At 46.4% G+C, this 21,143-nt stretch overlaps 1 protein-coding gene across 7 annotated transcripts in view; it reads left to right on the top strand.

The window, feature by feature from the left end:
- Positions 1 to 51: 51 nt before the first annotated feature.
- The window catches only part of LOC105711178 (alanyl-tRNA editing protein Aarsd1), a 28,063-nt gene continuing 6,971 nt past the window's right edge, over positions 52 to 21,143 (top strand). For 2 of the 7 annotated variants that reach the window (XR_010339784.1, XM_064369294.1), the window contains exons 1-17: positions 63 to 463; positions 1,186 to 1,299; positions 1,406 to 1,472; positions 1,582 to 1,680; positions 5,147 to 5,236; positions 7,318 to 7,371; positions 8,486 to 8,513; positions 12,709 to 12,785; positions 12,939 to 13,070; positions 15,267 to 15,426; positions 17,851 to 17,908; positions 18,175 to 18,331; positions 18,425 to 18,541; positions 18,733 to 18,863; positions 19,156 to 19,222; positions 19,412 to 19,503; positions 20,291 to 20,345. Coding sequence is in view for 4 of the 7 variants with exons in the window: in XM_064369294.1 (XP_064225364.1) it covers positions 456 to 463; positions 1,186 to 1,299; positions 1,406 to 1,472; positions 1,582 to 1,680; positions 5,147 to 5,236; positions 7,318 to 7,371; positions 8,486 to 8,513; positions 12,709 to 12,785; positions 12,939 to 13,070; positions 15,267 to 15,426; positions 17,851 to 17,908; positions 18,175 to 18,331; positions 18,425 to 18,541; positions 18,733 to 18,863; positions 19,156 to 19,222; positions 19,412 to 19,503; positions 20,291 to 20,345 (1,506 nt within the window). In the remaining 3 variants the exon portion in view is untranslated. Of the gene's footprint in view, positions 464 to 1,185; positions 1,300 to 1,405; positions 1,473 to 1,581; positions 1,681 to 5,146; positions 5,237 to 7,317; positions 7,372 to 8,485; positions 8,666 to 12,708; positions 12,786 to 12,938; positions 13,071 to 15,266; positions 15,427 to 17,850; positions 17,909 to 18,174; positions 18,332 to 18,424; positions 18,542 to 18,732; positions 18,864 to 19,155; positions 19,223 to 19,411; positions 19,504 to 20,290; positions 20,346 to 21,143 lie in introns of those variants that run through there. The other 5 variants (XM_064369295.1, XM_064369293.1, XM_021673763.2 and 2 more) reach the window with 5 other exon arrangements.

Consider the following 21,143-nt stretch of genomic DNA (forward strand, 5'->3'; position numbering starts at 1 on the left):
GAACCCCGGAACAGCGGCGGGCGGGGCCTGAAGTTCCGAAGTTCCTGGGGCGCGGCTTCCTTGGGGATTTAATTCAGGCCAATAATGTTTTGTTGAGCGCCTATTGTGAATCAGGCACTGAGCGCTAAGCCTGGGAGAAACAGGTGAACGTAACTGGGGAAAAGTCATTCCCAGTGTGTAGCGTCTAGGGCAGCCTTTGCCCTGGTTCCAGCAGGTGGGTTGTCTGTTCCTAGTCTGTGCATTTCTGAAGACCCCAGGGTGAAGGGCTGCAAGGATTAAGCTCTCCCAGAATATCTCCAGAATGCAGATCCCTTGGTTGTCAGGTCACTTTCTCCCTTCCTCTCAGCTGTTCTCTCGACCATATAAGGAGAGGCAGCTGCTGGGGGCGTCCCTAGGATCTAAAGATAGCAGCTCTTGCTCAGAACTCTAAATGCCACCCTGGAGCGGGAGCCGCAATGGCACGGTAAGTGTTTCCGGCTCCGGTGCTCCCCCTGGCCCTTTTCCCTGGATAGTCCCTGCTCCAGGTCTTCTCCTGGGCGCTCCAGGTTCTGTGAGGCTCTATGGGAACCCCAGACCCCTGGTCTCTGTAACTGTGGGGTGAGGGGAGGTGTGACCTGAATGTTCTCCCTGACGCCCTACTTCCCTAGTCTTGCACTTTATATTCTTCCCAGGTTCACATTCACCACACCCACCCACTCTGGTCTTTCCCTTCCCTCCCCGCCCCGCACCTTATTTAGCTCTACTTTGAAAAAACTGTGGCATCCCCGGGCGCGGTGGCGCGTCCCTGTAGTCCCAGTTACTCGGGAGGCTGAGGTAGGAGGATCGCTTGAGCCCAGGAGTTCTGGGCTGTAGTACGCTATGCCGATCGGGTGTCCCACTAAGTTCGGCATCAATATGGTGACCTCCCGGGAGCGAGGGACCACCAGGTTGCCTAAGGAGGAGTGAACCGGCCCAGGTCGGAAACGGAGCAGGTCAAAACTCCCGTGCTGATCATTAGTGGGATCGTGCCTGTGAATAGCCACTGCACTCCAGCCTGGGCAACATAGCAAGACCCCGTCTCTTAAAAAATAAATAGTTTAATTTTAAAAAAAGAAAAAACTGGCATCAAACGTCCCTGGGTAGTCTCCTCCCTCCATCTTTCCCAAATGCCCTCAGTCTTCCCTCTCCACCTCAACGTCTTTTCAGGCAGCATGCCCGGACCCTGTGGTATGACAGGCCCAAGTATGTGTTCATGGAGTTTTGTGTTGAGGACAGCACAGATGTCCACGTGCTTATTGAGGATCACCGCATTGTGTTCAGGTAGTGGCCCTCCCCTCTGAGGGCCTGCCTTCCCGGGAACCTCCCTCTTCTCCTGATGCCCCTACACAGAGTATTCTGCATCTCCTCAGCTTCATTGTCTCCTCAGCTGCAAGAATGCCGATGGAGTGGAATTGTACAATGAGATTGAGTTCTATGCCAAAGTGAACTCCAAGGTAAGGGTGAGAAGGGACAGTACGATCTGAATGGAAACTGAGCTGCCCAGGGAAACTGGAGATTAATGCTAAACCTCAGACCCTAAGAATGAGGCTCTTTATCTGGCAGGACTCCCAGGATAAGCACTCTTCCCGCTCTATTACCTGCTTTGTGAGGAAATGGAAGGAAAAGGTGGCCTGGCCCCGGCTTACCAAGGAGGATATCAAGGTGGGTGTGGAAAGTGGCCTGCTCCTTCTCTCTGTGTACCCAGGTTAGAGCTGGGATTGGCCTTTTCTTCTTGCCTCCTTTCCAGCCAACATTCAGTCATTCACCAAGTCCTGCCTAAATGTTCTTTTAATTTTTTTCTGACTGTATTAGTCTCTCTTATTTTTATTTATATTCATTTATTTATTTATTTTTTGAGTAGGAGTTTCACTCTTGTTGCCCAAGCTGGAGTGCAATGGCGTGATCTCAGCTCATTGCAACCTCCACCTCCCTGGTTCAAGCGATTCTCCTGCCTCAGCTTCCCGAGTAGCTGGGATTACAGGCATGTGCCACCACGCCTGGCTAATTTTGTATTTTTAGTAGAGACGGGGTTTCTCCATGTTGGTCAGGCTGATCTTGAACTCCTTACCTCAGGTGATCCACCAGCCTTGGCCTCCCAAGGTGCTGGGATTATGGGCATTAGCCACTGAACCTGACTTATTTTTTTACTTTAAATTCTGGGATACATGTGCAGAGTGTGCAGGTTCAGGTTTGTTACATAGGTATACATGTGCCACAGTGGTTTGCTGCATTTATCAACCTGTCACCTAGGTTTTAACCCCTGCATATATTAGCTATTTGTCCTGAGTCTCTTTTTATTTTCTTGGTAATCTCTCCCAGTTAACTGCTTCCGTTGTAGGTGCTTAAATGGGTAAGACTTCACTTCAGACGTTGGCACTGCTATGAACATGGTCTTTCCCTTTACTGTAACTCACAATCAAAACCTTTGGTTCTTGGTTGTTTTTGAGATGGAGTCTCACTACTGTGGCACAGGCTGGAGTGCAGTGGTGAGATCTCGGCTCACTGCAACCTCCACCTCTCAGGTTGAAGTAATTCTCCTTCCTCAGTCTCCCAAATAGCTGGGATTACAGGTGTGTACCACCACACCCAGCTAATTTTTGTATTTTTAGTAGAGACAGGGTTTCGCCATGTTGGCCAGGCTGGTCTTGAACTCCTGACCTCAGGTGATCCATCCACCTCAGCCTCCCAAAGTGTTAGGATTACAGGCGTGAGCCACCGTACCTGGCCGATTCTTGTTTTGTTGTTGTTGTTGTTGTTGTTGTTTGAGACAGAGTCTCGCTCTGTTGCCCAGGCTACAATGCAGTGGCATGACCTCGGCTCACTGCAACCTCCGCCTCCTGGGTTCTGGCGATTCTCCTGCCTTAGACTCCCGAGTAGCTGGGATTACAGGTGTGTGCCGCCACACACAGCTAATTTTTGCATTTTTAGTAGAGACAGGGTTTCACCATATTGACCAGGCTGGTCTTGAACTCCTGACCTCATGATCCACCGAACTCTGCCTCCCAAAGTGCTGGGATTACAAGCATGAGCCACCACGCCTGGCCCCTGATTCTTGTTTTTTTATATCGCAGTCCCAGAAGTAGTTTCCACTATAGAAGTTAATTGATGAGTCTTATTCTTTCTTTCTTATTTATTTATTTTAAGATGGGGTTTCACCATATTGGTTAGGCTGGTTTCAAACTCCTGACCTCAGGTGATCCACCTGCCTCAGCCTCCCAAAGTGCTGGGATTACAGGCGTGTATTTATTTAAAAATTTTTTTATAGATGGAGTCTTGCTCTATCACCAGGCTGGAGTGCAGTGGCGGGATCCCAGCTCACTGAAACTTCTGTTTTCCAGTTTCAAGCAATTCTCCTGCCTTAGCCTCCCGAGTAGTTGGGATTACAGGCACGTACCACCATACCTGGCTAATTTTTGTATTTTTAGTAGAGATGAGGTTTCACCATGTTGGCCCAGATGGTCTTGATCCTTGACCTCATGATCTGCCCACCTCGGCCTCCCAAAGTGCTTTGATTACAGGCATGAACCACTGGGCCTGGCCCGATGAGTCTTATTCTTTCTTTTGTTTTTTGAGACCGAGTTTCTCTCTTGTTGCTCAGGCTGGAGTGCAATGCTGCAATCTCAGCTCACTGCAGCCTCCACCTCCCAGGTTCAAGTGGTTCTCCTGATTCTCCAGGTTCAAGTGGTTCTCAGCCTCCCAAATGCTTAGGATTACAGGTGCCCACCACCATGCCTGGCTAATTTTTTGTATTTTTAGTAGAGACAGGGTTTCGCCATGTTGACCAGGCTGGTCTCAAACTTCAGACTTCAAGTGATGATCTTCCTGCCTTAGCCTCCCAGAGTGCTGGGATTACAGGCATGGGCCATTGTATCCAGCCCTTTTGAATCCTATTGTTTTTCATAGTGACTTACAACCAGGATTTACTGATCTCCTAAATATTATTGAATTCACTACTTAATTTCTTCCTTGTTCAAACCTTACCCATCATAGGGTGAGAAGTTTGTTGCTTATTTTCAGCCCCATTTTCAATCCATCCTCTGCATTGCCCCCAGCATAGGCTGTGTAAAACACACATTTGACCCTGACACTCTCCCACGCAAGGCCCACCAATGGCTCCTTCCATAAAGGTTGAAAACTGACTGCCTGATGGCTGGATCTGGCTCTCAGATTTTTTTTTTTTTTTGAGGCAGAGTCTAGTTCTATTGCCCAGGCTGGAGTGTAGTGGTGTGATCTCAGCTCACTGCAACTTCCACCTGCAGAGTTCAAGCTATTCTCCTGCCTCAGTCTCCCAAGCAGCTGGGATTACAGGCATGCGCCACCATGCCCACCTAATTTTGTATTTTTAGTAGAGATAGAGTTTTACCATGTTGGCCAGTCTGGTCTTGAACTCCTGACCTCAGGTGATCCACTTGCCTTGGCCTCCCAAAGTGCTGGGATTACAGGTGTGAGCCGCTATGCCCAGCCACAGCTTGTCTGTCTTGTTGGTTGACTCCTATGTTGCTTTATGATACAGTTATCTTTCCAGATGTGTTGTCTCCTCAGTAAGTCTGCTCCTGGAAGGTAGACCTTTTTTTTTTTTTTTTTTTGTGAGATAGAGTCTTGCTCTGTCGCCCAGGCTGGAGTGCAGTGGCACAATCTTGGCTCACTGCAACTTCTGCCTCCCCTGGTTCAACGGATTCCCATGTCTCAGCCCTCCGAGTAGCTGGGACTACAGGCACCTGCCACCAGGCCCTGCTAATTTTTGTATTTTTAGTAGAGATGGGGTTTCACCATATTGGCCAGGCTGGTCTTGACTCCTGACCTCATTATCTGCCTGCCTCAGCCTCCCAAAGTGCTGGGATTACAGGCATGAGCCACTGCTCCCGGCAGGAGGGTAGGACTTCTGAGATTTTCAGACCCTATGATGCCTAGCATCATGTGTAGATTAGCAGGTTCCTGGTAAATCTTTGTGGGTGATGATGATAACATGGCAGCCTGGAGGGGGCTGGTCAAAGGGGTGCAGTTGAGAGGACTTTGCACTTACTGACCCTCTTTTCCCCATGCATGCTTGCATGCATATGCCCACACTCTCCCACACCCTCCTGCTCCTGCCCTCCTGGCCTGTGACTCTTGGTGCTTCTTCCTGCAGCCAGTGTGGCTGTCTGTGGACTTTGATAACTGGAGAGACTGGGAAGGGGATGAAGAGGTGGAGCTGGCTCATGTGGAACATTATGCAGAGGTGAGAGAGAGACAACACCTGCTGTGTTCTGCACATTTGCTTATTCTTTGTGTTTCTCTGCACACATGTCTCCGCACACATGTCACTGGGGCCAGGCAGAGATATGCAAGCTCTCTAGGTAGGTTACTAATTGATGCTGATATTCTTTATGTATTTCGTGCAATGTTTATTTAATAGGGATGAGAGGAAAGACTATTATTGAAATTATATACATAGATTCACTTACTATTCACAGTGTACAGCCTGTGTTTTTTTTTTTTTTGAGATGGAGTCTTGCTCTGTCACTCAGGCTGGAGTGAGGTGGCGTGACCAATCTCAGCTCACTTCAACCTCTCCCTCCTGGGTTCAAGTGATTCTCCTGCCTCAGCTTCCCAAGCAGCTGGAACTACAGGCACATGCCACCATGCCAGGCTAATTTTTTGTATTTTCAGCAGAGACAGTGTTTCACCTTGTTAGCCAGGATGGTCTCAGTCTCCTGACCTCGTGATCTGCCTGCCTTGGCCTCCCAAAGTGCTGAGATTACAGGCATGAGCCACTGTGCCCAGCCTAGAGCCTCTATTCTGAAGACATTTGACAAAACCTTTTCCACTTTTCTGTAATACTTGTTCTCCGATTTTCTCTCTCTCTCTCTCTCTCTCTGTCTCTGTGTGTGTGTGTGTGGTTTTCTTTTTTTTTTTGAAGACAAAGTTTCACGCTTGTTGCTCAGGATGGAGTGCAATTGCGTTATCTCAGCTCACTGCAACCTCCACCTCCGGGTTCAAGTGATTCTCCTGACTCAGCCTCCTGAGTAGCTGGGATTACAGACACCTGCCACCATGTCTGGCTACTTTTTTTTTTGAGACAGAGTTTTGCTCTTGTGGCCCAGCTGGAGTGCAATAAAGCGATCTCGGCTCATCGCCACCTCTACCTCCTTGGGTTTTAAGCGATTCTCCTGCCTCAGCCTCCTGAGTAGCTGGAATCACAGCCATGCACCACCGTGCCCGGCTAATTTTTTGTATTTTCAGTAGAGATGGGGTTTCTCCATGTTGGTCATGCTGGTCTCGGACTCCTGACCTTAGGTGATCTGCCTGCCTCGGCCTTCCAAAGTGCTGGGATTACAGGCGTGAGCTACCACGCCCGGCCGATTCTTGTTTTTTTGTTTTTTTTTTGAGATGGAATCTCGCTCTGTTGCCCAGGCTGGAGTGCAGTGGCATGATCTCAGCTCACTGCAACCTCCACCTCCCAGGTTCAAGTGATTCTCCTGCCTCAGACTCCTGAGTAGCTGGGATTACAGGAACGTGCCACTACTCCCGCTTAATTTTTTGTATTTTAGTAGAGAAGAGGTTTCTACATGTTGGTCAGGCTGGTCTCAAACACCTGACCTCAGGTGATCTGCCTGTATCGGCCTCCCAAAGTGTTGAGATTACAGGCATGAGCCATTGTGCCTGGCCTGTGTATGTGGTTTTCTTTTTGAGACAGTCTTGCTCTGTCTCCTAAGCTAGAGTGCCGTGGCTCACTGCAACCTCTACTTCCCAGGTTCAAGCAATTCTTATGCCTCAGCCACCCAAGTAGCTGGGATTACATGCCACCCCTATGGCTAATTTTTTTGTATTTTTGGTAGAGATGGGGTTTCATCATATTGGCCAGGCTAGTCTTGAACTCCTGGCCTCAAGTGATCTGTCTGTCTCAGCTTCCTAAGTGCTGAGATAATGTGAGCCACCACACCCGGCCTGTTTGTGTGTGTGTGTGTTTGTTTCTTGAGCCAGACAATTTCATGGGAAGTTAAAACTAGCAGTATAAAAATTCACATTATAAATCATTGGCTCCCAATAAATCGCATCCTGTTGTTATATTATTGGGTTTCAGTTATAAAAACACTAACAGATTCCAATCTGGATTTGTAAGGAGAATGCTCTGTGTTTACATTTTCTTTTAAAAAGAGGATCAATTTACTTTTCTCAAATTAATTCCAGTGATGTTTTAAAGATGGGAGCAATTGCCTAACCGGTTCTGGCTGGGACCATTCTTCTATGGCCCATCAATGTGCAGATTGCTCTTCCCTCACTCCCTTCTCTCTTATGATTATTTTTTCTTCCCACTAGCTTTTGAAGAAGGTCAGCACCAAGAGGCCTCCACCTGCCATGGATGACCTGGATGTAAGTACAGCCTTCCCCTCAACCCTTCAGTTTCTTTGTAGCCCTTAAAAATAACCTACTAGAAAGCTCCTATCCCAGTTCCTAGCACAGAGTAGTTCTCAGTGCATGTTAACCAAATTTGAATTTGACCCAAGAGGGCTAATATTCTTTTTTTTGGTGGGGGGAGAGTTTCACTCTTTCACCTAGGCTAGAGTGCAGTGGCGTGATCTTGGCTCACTGCAACCTCCGCCTCCCCAGTTCAAGTGATTCTCCTGCCTCAGCCTTCTGAGTAGCTGGAATTATAGTTGCCCGCCACCATGCCTGGCTAATTTTATATTTTTAGTAGAGACAGGGTTTCGCCATGTTGGCCAGGCTGGTCTCTAACTCATGACCTCAGGTGATCCACCCACCTCAGCCTTTCAAAGTGCTAGGATTACAAGCGTGAGCCACCGCGCCCAGCCCAAGAGGGCTAATATTTTTCTCCAGGCTTTAGAAAACCCTAGCAAGACCCTCCTGCTTTCCATTTCCCCCTCTGTTTCTCCATCCTAGAGCAGACCTGGCCCTGCCGAGTGTCTTTACAGCTGTAATGAATAATATCACTAATTAAAATTCTAAAGCTAGGCCAGGTGTGGTGGCTCACGCCTGTAATCCCAGCACTTGGGAGGCCGAGGCAGGTGGATTGCTTGTGCTCAGCAGTTTGAGACCAGCCTGGGCAACAGGACAAAACCCTGTCTCTACCAAAAACACAAAAATTAGCCAGGCATGGTAGCCTATAATCCCAGCTACTCAAGAGGCTGAGGTGGCAGGATGGCTTGAGACTGTGAGGCACAGGTTGCAGTGAGCTGAGATTATGCCACTGCACTGCAGCCTGGGTGATGAAGCAAGACCCTGTCTCAAAACCACCATCACCACAACAAACAACAAAAATCCTGAAACTAATGATGTATGACAAAGTAGCATTTTTTAACTTATTATCCAAAGTAAGTTAAAACCTTTCCATATTGGCCCCCTAAGTTGGGTGGTTTAGGAAATCACAAAAAGAAACTAGGAGAGCAGGAGGGAGGGAGCAGTATTTGTGAACACAATGTTTCTGCTTTGCAGAGTCTACAGGTGCTTTGTCTTTTTTTTTCCCTAGGATGATTCTGACAGTGCGGATGCAACAAGTAATTAACTTTCTGTGACAGCAAAGCTGGAAGGTGGCTGTAGCTATCTTCCAGTTGTTCCAGAAAGCTAGCGCCTAGGCCTTTGTCAGCGCTTTGGCTGTGCACCAAGTTCCTCCGGGATCTCTCAACTTTCCTAGAAGCTCTTCATTAAGGTTCTTCTTTCATGCTTGTCTTCCTCCTAGGCGCTTGACTGTGACTCCAAATCAGATAGGGTCAGGGAGGAGTAGACTAGTAGGGCTTCTGATTTCTTACTGATTGATTTCTAACCTCTCTATTTAGGCCACTTGATTATTTGAGTATGTGTGTATGTGGTGAAACAAAAGCCAAAGAAGAAGCATGCAGATTACAGAAATCTCTAGTTTGTGTGCAATGGGGCAAAGCAAACAGCCAAAGAAGAAACATAGATTATATAATAAATCTCTAGGAACTGTTCTGTCTGTTTCCCTCTTGTACTTCTTCCTTCTGGTGGCAAGCCTCTTCTCCCTTTAGTAAGCAAGCTGAGGTGCTTCCTCTTGTGCAGATTGGTGCTCTGATTTGTCACAGCCAATTCTGTCATCCCTAGAACTAGCCACTTCAGCTTCCTGCACACTCCAGAAACCTCTTTATACTTTTTTTTTTGAGATGGAGTCTCACTCTGTCACCCAGGCTGGAGTGCAGTGGCATGATCTTGGCTCACTGCAACCTCTGCCTCCCAGGTTCAAGCAATTCTCCTGCCTCAGCCTTCCAAGTATCTGGGACTGCAGACATGCACCACCACGCCCAGCTAATTTTTGTATTTTTAGCAGAGATGGGGTTTTACCATGTTGGCTGGTCTCGAACTCCTGACCTCAAGCGATCCACCCACCTCAACCTCCCAAAATGCTAGAATTACATGTGTGAGCCACCACACCCGGCCCTCTTCATACTTTTAAAACTAACCGTTACTCTAGTTAATATCTATGTTTACTTGTCCATTCAACGGCTATTCCATTTGTCCATAAGTATTTTTTGAGTTCCTAATAGGTACAAATGACTGTAACTTAAAATAAATGCATTGCCCACAGGCTTTGCTCTTGAACTCATGGCAAACTATTAGGATTTACTTAAAAAGTAAACTTTATTTATTTATTTATTTATTTTTGCGATTGAGTCTTGCTCTGTTGCCCAGGCTGGAATACAGTGGGGCATTCATTGTTCACCTCAGCCTTGACTTTCTGGGCTCAAGTAATCCTCCTGCCTCAGCCTCCTGGGTAGCTAGGACTACACCACACCTGACTAAGTGAAAACATATTTTTGTAAAGACAGGGTCTTTCTATGTTGCCCAGGCTGGTCTCAAACTCCTGGCCTTAAGCCTCCTGCCCAGCCTCCCAAAGTGCTGGGATTACAGGCCTGAGCCACCATCCCTGGCCCCATACTGCATTATAAATACTATAATACCTATAATTTATTTTATACTATGTAGTTGTAAGGTATAATTACATAATATACAAAACAATACATAACATGGAACATAAACATACATAGTATGCATCGTTTATATGCAGTATATTAAAATTTAATCATAATTATCAGCAAATGTGATGTGCGTGTGTACACAACTGGAATCATACCATGCAAACCTTGCACTGTGCCCTTTTTCACTTTATATATTGGAGATCTTTACAAGTCAGCACATATCGATCTAACTCATTTTTTTTTTCATGGCTACCTGGTATTCCATTGAATGTATTTTTCATAATTTCACAGGTTCTTTATTGAAGGACAGTTAGGTCATCAGTCTTTTACCATTTTCAAACAATGTTGCAATCAACATTTTAAAATGTGGATTAAAAAAAATCCTAAATCTTTTGGGTAGTAAAAATAAATAAATAAATTCATTAAATAAATAAAAATGTGGATCTTTTATGAAAACAGACTAATACAGTTAATTGGAAGAGAAGAGAAAAAAGAAAAAAAATGTGAATCTTTACATATGTTTGCCAGAATATCTGTAGGGTACATTTCTAGAAGTGGAATTGCTAGGTCAGAGAGTAGATAAAATACATTTAAATATTTTGATAGCCTTTACCAAGTTGCTCTTTGATGAAATTGTACCAATTCTCACTCCTACCAACAATGAGAGTGTTACATTCTCTAAAACTTTTCAGATATTTGACAAGATAAAAATTAGTAACTGGTTTAATTTGCTTTTATTTGTTTATTTATTTGTTTGGGAGGGAGTCTTGCTCTGTCACCCAGGCTGGAGTATGGTAGTGGGATCTCAGCTCACAGCAAGCTCCACCTCCCAGGTTCAAGTGATTCTCCTGCTTTAGCCTCCCAAGTAGCTGGGACCATTGGCACTTGCCACCACACCCAGCTAATTTTTGTATTTTTAGTACAGACAAGGTTTTGCCATGTTGGTCAGGCTGGTCTCGAACTCCTGGCCTCAACTGATCCAGGGACCTTGGCCTAACAAACTGCTGGGATTGCAGGTATGAGCCACTGCGCCCAGCCCAAACTGGTTTTCTTTCTTTTTGAGACAGAGTCTCACTCTGTCACCCAGGCTGGAGTGCATTGGCGTGATCTTGGCTGACTGCAGCCTCCTCCTGGGTTCAAGTGATTCTCCTGCTTCAGCCTTCCGAATAGCTGGGATTACAAGTGTGTGCCATCACGCCCGACTAATGTTTTTGTATGTTTAGAGACAGGATTTCACCATGTTGGGCAGGCTGGCCAAATTGTTTACTTTAAAAATAATTAATTTGATTAATTACTTAATTTATTTTTTATGTAGTTTTGTTCTTGTTGCCCAGGCTGGAGTGCAATGGCATGATCTCAGCTCACTGCAACCTCTGCCTCCTGGATTCAAGTTATTCTCCTGCCTCAGCCTCCCAAGTAGCTGGGATTACAGGCATGTGCCACCATGCCTCAATAAATGTTTTGTATTTTTAGTAGAGACAGAGTTTCTCCATGTTGGTCAGGCTGGTCTTGAACTCCCGATCTCAGGTGATCTGCCCACCTTGGCCTCCCAAAGTGCTGGGATTACAGGCGTGAGCCACCATGCCCAGCCAGTCTTCTTTTTTAAAATTTTTATTTATTTTTGGTGACAGGGGTCTTACTCTATCACCCAGGCTGGAATGCAGTGGCAGGATCTTGGCTCACTGCAACCTCTGCCTGCTGGGCTCAAGCCATCCTTCTGCTTCAGCCTCCTGAGTAGCTGGGACTACAGGCATGCTCCACCACGCCTCGCTAATCTTTGCATTTTTTGCAGAGAGGGAGTTTCACCATGTTGCTCAAGCTGGTCTAACTCTTGAACTCATGTGATCTGCCCGTCTTGGCTTCCCAAAGTGCTGAGAATTGTAGGCGTGAGCCACGGGACCCAGAAGCTCCCAGCGGTCTGAAAACTTTTTTTAAAAAACTGATAGTACGAAGCTATATTACTATCATGTTTTACAACTTACTAGGTATTTATATATGATTTCATGAAAAAATGAAAGTAGGTCTTTTCTTCATAGGTGATGAAACAGGTCATAATAAATGGCAGAGTTGAAACTTGAACCTTTATAGCACATATCTCTTTATCTACAATTCTGAAAAACAAAAGTTTTTTTTTTTTTAGACGGAGTTTTATTTTTGTTGCCCAGGCTAGAGTGCAATGGTGGGGTCTTGGCTCACTGCAACATCCCGGGTTCAAGCGATTCTCCTGCTTCAGCCTCCCGAGTAGCTGGGATTACAGGCGCCCATCACCACGCCCGGCTAATTTTTGTATTTTTAGTAGAGATGTAGTTTCGCTATGTTGGCCAGGCTGGTCTCGAACTCCTGGCCTCAGGTGATCCACCCGCCTCGGCCTCCTAAAATGCTGGGATTAAAGGCGTCAGCCACCGCCCCCAGCCGCTTGCATTCTGTTTTTACTGGGCAGCGCTGCTCAGTAACCATGCCAGCTAGTCCCTCTAAGCAGCTGGATTCCGCAGCCAGAATACTTACATCCCTGGGGCCCAAAGGGGCTCACTAAACCACGTGCCTTGTCCAGGCTGCGTTTTTTTTGTAATTTTGTATTTTTTTGTCTCCTGGTCTTGTCCTTTGTAAAGCCTCAGAACAGTCGCTAAACAACCCAGCAAATCGGCAATTTGTGTTTTCAGTAAATTTACCCAAATGGCATTCCATTCTTTACCCTCCTGCTTCTGCGCAGACATGCGCCCTTAATGACGTTTGTCCCAAGTCGCTCTCCGTTCGCCCACAGGCTTCTTTGCGCGTGCGCTTCCCTATTCGCCTGCAGCAATGGCGTTCCGGTGTCAGCGAGACAGTTATGCCCGAGAGGTGCGGTGTCCTGGGCGAGGCACTTGAGGCTGTTGGGCCGACAAGGCGATTTGGGGAAGAGGGCGCCATGTAGAGGGAGTGTCAACATGGGATTCAGTCCCGGCGTGGAGAGGGCTGGGATCGGGGCTTATTCTCTCATCCCTCTCTGTTCAGTTCACCACCACCGTGGTCTCCTGCCATCCCGCGGAGCTGCAGACTGAAGGGAGCAACGGCAAGAAGGAAGTGCTGAGTGGTTTCCATGTGGTGCTGGAAGACACACTGCTTTTCCCTGAGGGCGGGGGACAGGTACAAGCCGCTCTCTTCCCAGGAAGCCCCCAAATTTCTTTGTGCTCAGGCAGAAAATGCTCTCCTGCCCCCTTTTTCTCAGCCATAACGAATTCAGATGAGCTTTAGTTTAATTCATTTTGTTATTCACTTAATAAGTATCTAAATGCTTATCTAAACATAACATATGCTAGATTATTATTCCAGGCTGTAAGGATAACAGGTGAACAACGCCGTGCCTTTATATACGTGGAATATTTATTGAAGACAACTGTGTGTGCTAGGTATAACAAGTAATAAAAACCGAGTAAAGGGAAAGACCGATGGGATGCTTGTCTAGATGAAGGGTAAGTTATTTCAGTAGAGACCTAAATGAAGTGAAGCGGTGAATCTTTGCAATTATCTAATAGTGCTGGCGGCAGGCGGTGTATTCAGGCAGATCGAATAGCGCATACAAAGGCTCCGAATTAGTTTCGGATATTTGTTAGGGACTGAAAAAGATGTTACTGAAGGAGTTCAGATGAGATAGATGGGTTAGCAGAGAGGATACTAATCAGTGCTTTGATGAGGACTAGGTACAACATGAGTGCAAATGAGGTACATTGTGAACATGGAAGAAGAGGATAATAACACCAAAGGTAGACTTTATGAGAAAGACTTTTCTTTCTTTCTTTCTTTTTTTTTTTTTTTAAAGACGGGGTTTCACCATGTTGGTCAGGCTGGTCTTGAACTCCTGACCTCAGGTGATCCGCCCACCTTGGCCTCCAAAGTGCTTGGATTACAGGCGTGAGCCACCACGCCCGGCCTCTTTTTTATTTTTAAGAGACAGGATCTTGCTATGTCACCCAAGCTAGAGTGCAGTAGCATGGTCCTAGCTTGCTGCAGTCTTGAACTCCTAGGCTCAAGCAATCCTCCTGTTTTAGCCTCTCCAGTAGTCAGGACTACAGGCGCACACCACCATGCTTGGCTGATTTTTTGAAGAGATGAGGTCTCGCTTTGTTGCCCAGGCTGATCTTGAACTCCTGGCCTCAAACAGTCCTCCCACCTTGGCCTCCCAAAGTGCTGGGCTTACAGGTGTGAGCCACTGCCCTGGCCTCCACGCAGGTTCTTAAGCAAAGAAGTGATAAGAGAGAAGATGTTCAGTAGACTTGGTACAGAGAAAGTTCTGATTGCATATCAGTCATTGTTACAGTGATTCTCCCAACATGAAGATTTCTGTGATCTGCAGAAGGAAAACCTGTGACCTCAAGTATCCATAGAAGGTCTCATTTTAGACATCATTTCTTTCAGGAAGTCTTTTCTGATTCCCCAAGACTATTAGGTCTCTTTCTTTTCAGGTTCTCTAGCATCATATACTTTTTCATATTATGGCATGTTTTAGGTCAATTGCAATTGCCTGTTTTCCAGCCTGTGTTCTCTAGACTCTTAAGTTCCATGAGGCACCATGTCTTGTTTATATTGTGTTCTTGAGGTGGCACAATGTCTTGTAAGCAGTTGGCACTTTAAACTTTTTAAAATGAATAAATAAACTTTTTTTTTTTTTTTTTAAGGGACAGTGTCTCACTCTGTCACCCAGGCTGGAGTGCAGTGGTGCAGTCATAGCTCACTGAAGTCTCAACCTTTTGGGCTCAAGTGATTCTCCCACCTCAGCCTCCCAAGTAGCAGGAAGTATCATGGCCTGCTAATTTTTTATTTTTACCTAGAGGCGGGCTCTCACTATGTTGTCCAGTCTGGTCTCAAGGGATCCTCTTGCCTTGGCCTTCCAAAGTGGTGGGATTACAGGAATAAGCCACCTTGTCCAGCCTAAATGAACATTTTTGAATCTAATTCTAGTAGCAGTGCAAGAGGATGGAGTAGAGGGAGGGAGGAAAATTCAGATCATTTTAGAGACTACTAAAGATAAGAATCTAGACTAAGGCAATGAGCATTGAGGATTAAGGTTCTTTGGGTTTTACTAAAATTTTTGTTGCTATAGTTACAATCTCTTTTTGTTTTAATTCTGATATTATGAAGATCACAACACATAGATGTTTAGAATGAAAAGGACTGAGAATCCTCTCATGGAACAAAGTGGACTCATCTCAGTTGGCATTGCCTTCTCCCACTCCCTTAGGGAGCCCAAATTCTGGGTCTGTCTCTCATCCTAGAGGGTCTCTGTACCTAGGAGTTAGGATGAGCCCTGCTTTGCCATTGATTACCTTTACTTATTTCCACCAGCCTGATGACCGTGGTACAATCAATGACATCCCTGTGCTGAGAGTGACTCGCCGTGGGGAACAGGCTGATCATTTCACACAGACACCACTGGATCCAGGAAGCCAGGTTCTGGTCCAGGTAGACTGGGAGCGGAGGTTTGACCACATGCAGCAGCATTCAGGTAAGGGCTGGGATGGGGGACATAACACCGGGGCAGTTGCCATGTATGGGGATGCCGTGATAACTGAGATGTGGTTTGGGTTCTCTAGGAGTTAACCATTTAAAAGAGACAGACCGTTCAGAATCAGCTGTGATTCAGAAAGGATATGGTAAATGTTATAACAGCAACATGAACAACTGAAGTGAAAAAAGGTATTAGAATAACTGCTGGATTTAGGTATTGTCAACTGGATCTAGGTTGATAAAATTAGGTATTATCAACAATTATCACTTGATAGCTCCATCTGGATGTCTCACAGCCTTTTCACACTCAAAATGTCCAGAATGAAATGAAAAGCCTTCCCCTCCCTCCTGGTCTTTCATTAGCATCCTGTGTGTTCATGGCAGGGTATCAGCATACACCCCGTCACTCAAGTTCTGGAAGGCATTCCAGATACCTCTTCAGGCAGAGATAGCCAGCCAGTCGCTGAGTCCTGTTGGTTTGTTTTCTAAGTATTTGTTCACTTCTTTCCACTGTCACTGTCATCCTAGTCCCAGCTCCCAGCTGTCTTTCTTCTGGACCTCTCTAACAGTTTCCTAGTTGATTGCCCCACATTCAGTCTTGCTCCTCTGTAGCCCATTCTCCACATAGCACCAGAACAATCTTTTTTTTTTGTTTTTGAGACAGAGTCTTGCTCTGTTGCCCAGGCTGGAGTGCAATGGCACGATCTTGGCTCACTGTAACCTTGCCTCCCAGGTTCAAGTGATTCTCCTGCCTCAGCCTCTTGAGTAGCTGGTATTACAGGAGTGTGCCACCACGCCCACCTAATTTTTGTATTTTTAGTAGAGACAAGGTTTCACCACGTTGGCCAGGCTGGTCTTGAACTCCTGACCTCATATCCGTCCACCTCAGCCTCCCAATGTGCTGGGATTACAGGTGTGAGCTACCGCACCCAGCTGAAGAATCTTAAAAATGAAAATATGGCTGGGTACTGTGGCTCACTGCTGTAATCCTAGCACTTTAGGAGGCTGAGACGAAGGATCACTTGAGGCTAGGAATTCTACACCAACCTGGACAAGATAGTGAGACCCTGTCTCAAAAAATAAATATAGGCCTGGTGCAGTGGCTCATGCCTGTAATCCCAGCATTTTTGGAGGCTGAGGTGGGCAGATCACTTGAAGTCAGGAGTCGAGACCAGCCTGGTTAACATGGTGAAACCCCATCTCTAAAAATACAAAAATTAGCTGGGTGTGGTGGTACGCATCTGTATTGCCAGCTATTCTGGAGGCGGAGGCAGGAGAATCACTTGAACCCAGGAGCTGGAGGTGGCAGTGAGCTGAGATGGCACCACTGCATGCCAGCCTCGGCAACAGAGCAAGACTGTCTCAAAAAACAAAACAAAACATAAAGTAGAAATGTCAACAAGAAAAATAAAAACAAAAAAATAAATAATATTTAAAATGAAATAAATTTTAAAAAGTGAAAATATTATGTCACTCCTCTGCTTAAAGCTCTTCAGAGGCTTCCTGTAGGTCCTTGTGTAAAGCCAGACTTTTTACCGTGGTGTACAAGCTGTATCTGGGTAGCTCTTGTCTACTGCTCTAGCCTTATCCAGTGCCCCTTCACCTCTTGCTGGCTGCATCCTGGCCGTGCTGGCCTTGTCTGGATTCCTTTGACATACTCTGTTTCTTTCTTCCTTGAGGCCTTTGGCTGTCTTGTTTCCTCTTCCTTGATAGTCAGTTCCTCTTCTTTCTCCTTTTCCTCCTCCTCTTGTTCTTTCTCCTCATCATCACTCTTGTCAATCAGGGATGCTGCTGTATCTCTGATGTCAGGCCTTGTGCCTTGCATGTGGTAGGTACTCTAAATACTTGTTGAAAGAATGAATGCTGCATATTGGAACTTAAGTTTGGCCAGGTGTGGTGGCTCACACCTGTAATCCCAGCACTTTGGGAGGCCAGAGAATGTGGATCACTTGATGTGATCCAAGTCCAAGACCAGCCTGACCAACTTGGTGAAACTCCGTCTCTACTAAAAGTACAAAAATTAGCTGGGCGTGGTGGTGCATGTCTGTAATCTCAGCTACTTGGGAGGCTGAGGCATGAGAATTGATTGATCCTGAGAGATGGAGGCTGCATTGAGCCACTGCACTCCAGCCTGAGCGACAGAATGAGACTCTGTCTCAAAAAAAAAAAAAAGGAACTTAAGTTCAAGTCCAGCCTCTTAAAAGTTATTTGATCTCTCTAGGCTTTAGTTTCCTCATCTGTGAAATGGTATCATAAGGCCTCTTGTGGAATTCTCATTGTGATTTTTAATAAAGTATCTAAAGTGCCTAGCAGCTCTTCAACAAGGAGAATTTCTGTGCTTTTATCATTGTGGCTCTATTTTATCACTGTGAGAGTATGTAGGCTTCTCACTTTTCTCCTGCCTCTTGCTCTCTTTGCTTAGGGCAGCATCTCATCACAGCGGTTGCTGACCATCTATTTAAGCTGAAGACAACATCATGGTGAGTGAGAGGCACAAGACTAACTGTAGGCAGGCCCATCCCAGCACTGGGAGGGAGGCTGTGGTGGGAGGATCTCTTGAGCCTGGGAGGTCAAGGCTGTGGTGAGCTGTGATTGCCACCAAATTGCAGCGTTGGTGACAGAGCGAGCCTGACTCAAAAAAAAAAAAAAAAGTGGTGAAAGGGTATGCTTGTTCCAAATTTTAGAGGAAAAGCTTTCAGCCTCTTGTTCAGTAAGATGTTATCTGTGGCCACTCTACTTCTGATAGGGAGTTAGGGAGATTTCGGAGTGTGATTGAGCTGGACAGCCCCTCTGTGACTGCAGAGCAAGTAGCTGCCATTGAGCAGAGCGTCAATGAAAAAATCAGAGATCAGCTGCCCGTGAATGTCCAAGAACTGAGCCTGGATGATCCTGAGGTGGAGCAGGTCAGGGTAGAGCCGGGGGGTGGATTCTGCAGAATGGCTCTCCAAGGGCTCCTCATCAGATTCAGACAGCCCCTCCCCTCTCGTTGAGTCCAGGTAAGAGGCCGGGGTTTGCCGGATGATCATGCTGGGCCCATTCGGGTTGTTACCATCAAGGGCATTGATTCCAACATGTGCTGTGGGACCCATGTGAGCAATCTCAGTGACCTTCAGGTAAGTGAGGAAGGGCTGTGGAGTGCTTGAGAAGAGGGATTGGGGGAGAGGGGATCACATGGGGCTGGGAGTGGCAGAGAGCGATAATTGAGGACTCCTAAGTGATAGGTTTCTCCTGCCCTCAGGTTGTAGGATCCACTGTGGTTTATGTATGCACATGTGTATGTGTGTTACCCCCTTACCTCTTGTAGGTCATTAAGATGCTGGGCACTGAGAAGGGGAAAAAGAACAAAACCAACCTGATATTTCTGGCTGGGAACCGGGTGCTGAAGTGGATGGGGAGAAGTCATGGAACTGAGAAAGCACTGACTGCTCTGCTGAAGTATGCCTCTTCCAGCCCCTTCAACTGCCTCCCATTTCTGAGATTTGGGACATAATCTCTTACCTCTGGGAGACAAGATGCAATTATAAATGATAAAGTGCTTTGGATAGTAAATCAGAACCACAAAAAATGGTTGATTTCTTTGTATCTTTTCTCCCAGTTGCCTGAATGGCCTCCTCAGAATATCTCCTGCAGGGAAGCACCCTAGCAAGAAGGGAATTATTGATTTATGCCCCCAACATCAGAAACAACTGGGAGGCAGGGCAGGTTTCCGCTGACCTTTCTCTTGCAGGTGTGGAGCAGAGGATCATGTGGAAGCAGTGAAAAAGCTCCAGAACTCCACCAAGCTCCTGCAGAAGGTGATTTATTTCATGGAGGGTGGAGAGGGCATGGGCTCTGGCTAGAATAGGCTCTACAGACTTGGTCTTCTGCCTAAGCAGATGTGTAGTTTGTCAAAGTGGGAGTGAGGGGATAATGAGGTGGAGGGAAGCTGATACTCTCTATTGTTATCCTTTCAACTTACCTACTGAGTTATCAATCTATTTTAGAATAACCTGAGTCTGCTCAGAGACCTGGCTGTGCACATTGCCCATAGCCTCAGGAACAGCCCAGACTGGGGAGGTGTGGTTGTATTACACAGGTGAGCAATTAGGGGCTGGAGACAAGGAAGGGTGGCTGTGTTGGGCTTAGGGCTCAGTGTCTTCTCTATATGCAGTGTACAGTGGGAGGTGGGTATCTCACTGGTATTCTTAAGGTTGAGTAGATCCTAAGAAATATGTTACCTCCCAGGTCTCCTGGGTTTGATTTGATATTAACATCTTTACTGTAACTCTGTATCTTTCTTCCTTTACTGTAACTCTTGTTTCTTTCTTTTTTTTTTTTGAGATGGAGTCTTACTGTGTCTGGAGTGCAGTGTCATGATCTCAGCTCACTGTAACCTCTGCCTCCTTGGTTCAAGCAATTCTCATGTTTCAGCCTCTCGAGTAGCTGGGATCACAAGCATGTGCCACCACTCATGGCTAACTTTTGTATTTTTAGTAGAGATGGGGGTTTTGCTGTGTTGGCCAGGTTGGTCTCGAACTCCTGACCTCAAGCAATCCACCTGCCTCAGCTTCCCAAAGTGCTGGGATTACAAGTGTGAGCCACCGTGCTCAGCCTGTATCTTTCTTTAGCACTAATCCTTAACTCCTTTACTCGCTAACAGATTTCTGCTTATCCTGGTGAATCCTATTTAAGGGAGATGGAAACAAACCCAGAGGTCGATTACAAACTGCTGAGAGCCAGCAAGCTGCCCTCTTAGCCAATACTCTCTCTTGGCTATGTGCACAAATAGCAGCAAGGCCAGCCTCAGAAGGAGGGGCCAGGCTTCCTGCAGTTTCACAGCCACCACTCCAACCTGGGTCTAATGTCTGTGTCCTTTGTTGTAGGAAGGAGGGTGATTCAGAGTTCATGAATATCATTGCCAATGAGATTGGGTCAGAGGTAAGAGGAGCATGAGATTCTCTACCCCGGCCTGGGTAGGGACCTAGGGAGACATATGTGAGGGGCGCGGGTTTAGCTGAAGTCCTTCCACATGAACACATAAGGAGTAGGGAATAGCAATTCATTCAATACTGTTTTCTTAGCACTAGGTGTGTGCTAAGCTCTCTTTTAGGTGTTGAGCTAGATTTATGCTATTGCTCTTTCTAGGGGTGTGATGTTTATCAGCTTCTGAGCTCCCTTTATCAGAGCTCTAGCTCCTCAAAGCCATTCAGGTTTATGTGTGCTGAGGATCCAATATTAGAAATACAGCAGTGGGCTGGGTGTAGTGGCTCACGCCTGTAATCCCAGCACTTTGGGAGGCCAAGGCGGGTAGATCACTTGAGGTCAGGAGTTCAAGACCAGCCTGGCCAACATGGTGAAACCCCATCTCTACTAAAAATACAAAAATTAGGTTGGGCATGGTGGCTTATGCCTATAATCCCAGCACTCTGGGAGGCCAAAGTGGGTGAATTGCCTGAGTCAGGAGTTTGAGACCACCCTGGGGCAACATGGTGAAACCCCATCTCTACTAAAATACAAAAAATTAGCCAGGTGTGGTGGCATGCACCTGTAGTCCCAGCTACTCGGGAGGCTGAGGCATGAGATCTCTTGACCCCAGTAGGTGGAGGTTGCGGTGAGCCGAGATTGCTCCACAGCACTCCAGCTTGGCCTACAGAGTGAGACTCTGTCTCAAAACAAAATGAAACAAAAATTAGCCAGGTGTTGTGGTGAGCACCTGTAGTCCCAGCTACTCGGGAG

Source organism: Aotus nancymaae, unplaced genomic scaffold (assembly GCF_030222135.1).
Source record: "Aotus nancymaae isolate 86718 unplaced genomic scaffold, 86718_ANA_hifiasm-v0.15.2.pri h1tg000089l, whole genome shotgun sequence".
NCBI classification, from domain to species: domain Eukaryota; kingdom Metazoa; phylum Chordata; class Mammalia; order Primates; family Aotidae; genus Aotus; species Aotus nancymaae.